Source organism: Portunus trituberculatus, chromosome 21 (assembly GCF_017591435.1).
Source record: "Portunus trituberculatus isolate SZX2019 chromosome 21, ASM1759143v1, whole genome shotgun sequence".
Classification (NCBI taxonomy): Eukaryota; Metazoa; Arthropoda; class Malacostraca; order Decapoda; family Portunidae; genus Portunus; species Portunus trituberculatus.
The window spans coordinates 5489375-5494374 of NC_059275.1; the positions used below are offsets into that span (position 1 = coordinate 5489375).

At 39.2% G+C, this 5000-nt stretch overlaps 1 protein-coding gene across 11 annotated transcripts in view; it reads right to left on the reverse strand.

The window, feature by feature from the left end:
* LOC123507179 (mucin-5AC-like) overlaps positions 1-5000 on the reverse strand; it is a 170539-nt gene that overhangs the window by 28863 nt on the left and 136676 nt on the right. For all 11 annotated transcript variants that reach the window (XM_045259854.1, XM_045259855.1, XM_045259847.1 and 8 more), the window contains 2 exons: positions 4707-4763; positions 2087-2164 (listed from right to left, as the gene is read on the reverse strand). In XM_045259854.1, coding sequence (XP_045115789.1) covers positions 2087-2164; positions 4707-4763 — 135 coding nt within the window. The remainder of the gene's footprint in view (positions 1-2086; positions 2165-4706; positions 4764-5000) is intronic.

The window sequence follows — 5000 nt, forward strand, 5'->3', positions numbered from 1 at the left end:
GTGTGTGTGTGTGTGTGTGTGTGTGTGTGTGGCATCCCGAGAAAGGGCAGTGTTGGCATCATCCTTGACTTTTCCCACCTGACACGACCTTGAGGTGAGACTGACGCGCCCGCCACCAGAGGGCTCTCACAGTTTGCCTCGCGCCTTCGCTCTTAGGAAATAACTGGCTTGCATTCTCTCCTCCCCCGTCACACCGCCTCCATTTGAGAGTGAAAACGGTCTTAATCTATTCTGGCTTCTATTTTTCTCCTCTTAACCTCTCTTTTCCCTCCAGCACATCGCCTCCGTTTGTCTCGTACCTTACCTTACCCACACCTTACCTTCTCCATTTGATAGTGAAAGTGTAGTAGTTAGCATTCTTCACTCTCTTAGCCTCCCCTACCCACAACCCACCGTCTCCTGTGATAGTGACAATGGCCTTAATCCTTCCTACCATGTATTCTCCCTATCTCAACCTTCCCTCATCAACACAAAGCCTCTAATTGAGAGAGAAAACTGCCAATGTTTCCTGGTGTTAGGCAAGATTGTGTTACTCGTATGCCTGTTAACATCTCGTATTGCGTAAGGAACGAGGTGAAATGCAACAATGGAAATGAATTGCAGTTGGAGGTGGCAGCCAGAACTAGTTGTGTCTGCAGTGTTGGGTATATAACTCAGAACGAAGAGTATTAAGCTTCTTTAACCCTTTGACTGCTATTTGGTACACCTTTCACTAATCACAAATCAACATGAGACACTACTTTATCTTCTACAGCCACATATATAGGCCAAACACTGGAAAGCTCTTTTAATCTAGCTTTTGATTCCTGTAAGTGCTTGTGAAAAACCTTGTATTGTGTCTTGTATTGTGTTGGATGAAGCAATGAAAGGGCTAAGAGACAAGATACATCAATATAGTCGGATGAGAACTAATCATCCAGGTAGGCAGTTCTCTGGTACAATAAAGCAACGAGCTGGGTGGATGGACAACAGATTCACCCTCATTATACCATCTCTATTTGAGAGTGAAAACTGAACCTCTTGCCCGCCAACACACGGTGCCTATATGAGTGAAAATTGTCTTAATCTTTTTTGGCTTATATTTTTTTCTTTAGCTTCCTTTCCTTACAGCTCAGCTGACGTATATAGGGAGAAATTTTCGCCTTTGCTATTCTACATTGTCTTACTTTAGTTAGTGTAGCTTATCACGAACACACTCGTAAGAGCTAATATGCACTACAGCTCATTCTTCCTCTGTGTTGTTTTGTATCCCAAGCAATAAAACTCATTACATTTGTTCCTCAAAGCTTATAATGGGAGAAAGTGGCTTATCAATTTCCATAATGAGTAGCTTTTGTTTTTCCTTTCTTTTATAGTCTAGGTCAAGGCAGGTCACTCAATTCTGCTCGCGGGCAACAGTTGGTAAATAGTCGTAAATGTGTTGTGTTGATCCTCTTTTATTTTGCCGTGGGGTATTGGGAAGGTTTATTTGCATCTATGATCGTTTTAGTTAATGAGATTTGCGAATGAATGCGCAATAAATGGTGGAACGCGTAGTAAATGTATTTTTTGTTATATCTTTTTGTCTTAATGAGAGAGTCAAAGTGGTTAACACGTATTTATGATGGCTTTAGATGAAACGTTTGTAAATGGTATACACAAGACAGTAAGAGATGTAGTAAATGTGTTTGTCCGATGTTATTTTGTTTTAGCAAGAGGATTGGCAGGTTCATTAATCTTTATGCTCGTGTTAATTTTTTCTTTATTGATCAATGGAACTGGAAAAATCATTCATAGTAGACGGCAGGAAACGAGTTTAATGATTTTTCTTACTTTTTTCTCTTTGCAGCAGGTTGGGAGATAAATTAATTCTACTGATAGATTTAGTTCATGTTTTGAGTGAATAACACATGTATGTCTGAATCAGGCCATAAAAACAACACGAAGACATCAACAACAAAAGACAAGAACATAAAATAAATCACGTAAGAAATTGTAACGAACTCAGCAGCAAAAGGTGGTAGTGGTGGAAGGGCAAACACACACACACACACACACACACACACACACACACACACACACACACACACACACACAGTACACTCACCGACTCATCCACCTTCTTCACGATAAACTTCCTGATGCAGCCGTTGTCCAGGTTAGCAAGAGTGAAGATCTCGCTCTCCTGAAACACAAGTAAACAAACCATTACATCACAATTCATTTACTTTTCTATTATTTTTTGTGCCGTTTTAGATTTTTTTGGTACTATGTTCTCTCTCTCTCTCTCTCTCTCTCTCTCTCTCTCTCTCTCTCTCTCTCTCTCTCTCTCTCTCGATATTTATTTGATTACGTATTACAAATATTTTAAGATCTGGAGCTAGAGAAATACCAAGTACTCAACCTTTACTTACCTTTCATCATCATCATCATCATTATTATTATTATTATTATTATTATTATTATTATTATTATTATTATTATTATTATTATTATTATTATTATTATTATCATTACTATTTTCATTGTTTATTGAGCTCCTTCCTTTTTCCTTTTTTTTTTTAGCCTTAAAATATTCTACAACAAACAAATTGATACATAAGGTACATACATACGCACACAATCATTGGTTATTCACTCAGGATATATGGAAGGAAGACCACAAATTCATATCACTTATGTGTTAATTCTTTCAAGGCCGCCTTCCAGGAAGCTTAAATATTTGTGCCGGGCAAACGAATGTCCCATAACACAACACGGAAGATTGTGGAGAGAATATTCTGAGAAAGAAAATATAACGTAACTCCTTCTATATATGACTTCTTTATTTGGACAAGACCCATGTTCACTGGGGATTTTTTTTAGTCATTCATCTGTTTATTTATCATATTCATTTACTTTTTTTTTGTAGTTTTTGTTTTTCTCAATCAGATAACTTCTTATATAAAACCCTAAAGAATAAAAAATCGTATGTTGAAAGGGAAAGTGTCGAGTTTCCGAGAACAGGATTACTATTTTACACGCAATGTCATGTACGCAGTTGTGAAATGCGGGTAGTCAGTGAAGGGGCCAAGTCAAGGATTAGAGAAGGTACCTGTGACCTTCCCTCACATGTGATCAGTTTGGCACCACACGGCACGGCACAGTGTTCTAAAACGTTTTGTCGTCTTATCACTTTTTTTTTTTATTGGCTGTAGTGAAAGTTATTAGGACTTCCAGAGATGCTTCCATGATCCTGATGATAGTTTAACAAATATTCTGCACAATAATTAATAAAAACAGCCTTGAAAACACGACTTACAATGTGTGGCTCAGATTGAGTGGTGGATGAATGGGACTGGCTCAGTTGTTGTAAGTGCCGAGTCATTAGGGAGCTTTAAAAGAAGATTAGATCAACTTATAGATGAGCATGACAGGTGGAAATAGACAGTTATACTTCATGCAAGGACTGCCACGTGTAGGCCTAACGGTTTCTTGCGACTTCACTTATTTCCTTAGATTCTTATGTAATGTAATGCATTATCAATATATAATACACAAGCATATATTCCTTGGATACCTTGAGCCTTCATTTGCATAATTTTAAAAGAATACAAAGACAACATATTGAGTTCTCACGAGGCTTTCCATACAGATAATGCAGAATCTTCTTGGTGTATCCTATGATTTCTAGTGGAATTTTAAAACAACCATGCACCGTTTTGAATATGCATTGAAATAAACTAAGATGGGCGGTTACATATTTCTAAGGATACTGCATCATGTTTATCTTATTATATGCCAGCTACGTATTCCAAGGAACCATATTACATCATGCCCGCGTCCAGTTATACATATGACTGGCAATCACACCTTACCATTTCCTAGAACTCAGAAAGCAAGTGTAAATATTTTTTTCTAAGGTTCTGGGAATGTTTAGCATGTCGTAACACAGCAGGGACAATAAATTATTCAAACTCCTGACAAACATAACATATTATTCACCCTCAGGTATTATTTTACAGCCTCAACACTTAATTAACTCCTAGAAGTAAATAAGCTATAAATAAGACACTTACAGTTATAAAACAAGCATGCTTTCACTTTCACCTGAACACACACACACACACACACACACACACACACACACACACACACACACACACTACTCGCTCTTCCAGCCTATGCAAAAATATTATTGGGTTTTCAATAGTATTCATAAAATTATAGTGATTATAGTGAATTATAGTTTAACAAGAGATTATTGCCATCAATGGGAGAAACACTCATGAAAATCCGACTACTCAGCTCTGTGGCCTTGGAAAGTAGTCCTACTGAGAACACGGGCCACTGTCCTTCCTCAACACGTCATCACCAACACTCCCTCTGTCTCGGTCACGACTCTGTCCGGCTGACCAACACAACAGCCATCCAGCCAGCCAGCCAGCCAGCTAGTCATTCATCCAACCAACTAGTCAGCTAGCCAACCAGTCAGCCAGTCATTCAACCAACTAGATAGCCAGCCAGCTAACCAACCAGCTAACCAACCAGCGAGTCATTCAGCCAGCCAGCGAGTCAGCCAGCCAGCCAGTCCACGAGTCAGCCAGTCAATGCAAGTATATTTTTTTGTCTTTTTTATTAATTTCTGAGCTGCTGAAACACGTTCTGTGAGGCACGCACGTAAAAAAGCTAACAAGGCCCTCCAGCAGGAAATGTCAACAGCAGCAGCAGCAGCAACAGACACTCACCTTCTCGTTTTCTTTCGTCACTCTGAACTTCTTAAGCAGGCCGAGAAGGTCCCCGCCCTGCAAAGGACAAGAGGGGAGGGTTAGCACTGCAGAACAAAATGGTTCACGAGGATTTGAATTTAAATAAAGAGGATCAGAACGGTGAAGGATTATGGTAGAAAAAGAGTGCAGAGAGAGAGAGAGAGAGAGAGAGAGAGAGAGAGAGAGAGAGAGAGAGAGAGAGAGAGAGAGAGAGAGAGAGAGAGAGAGAGAGACGTTCTTGAAAATACAGATACATATACAGCATACTTGGCA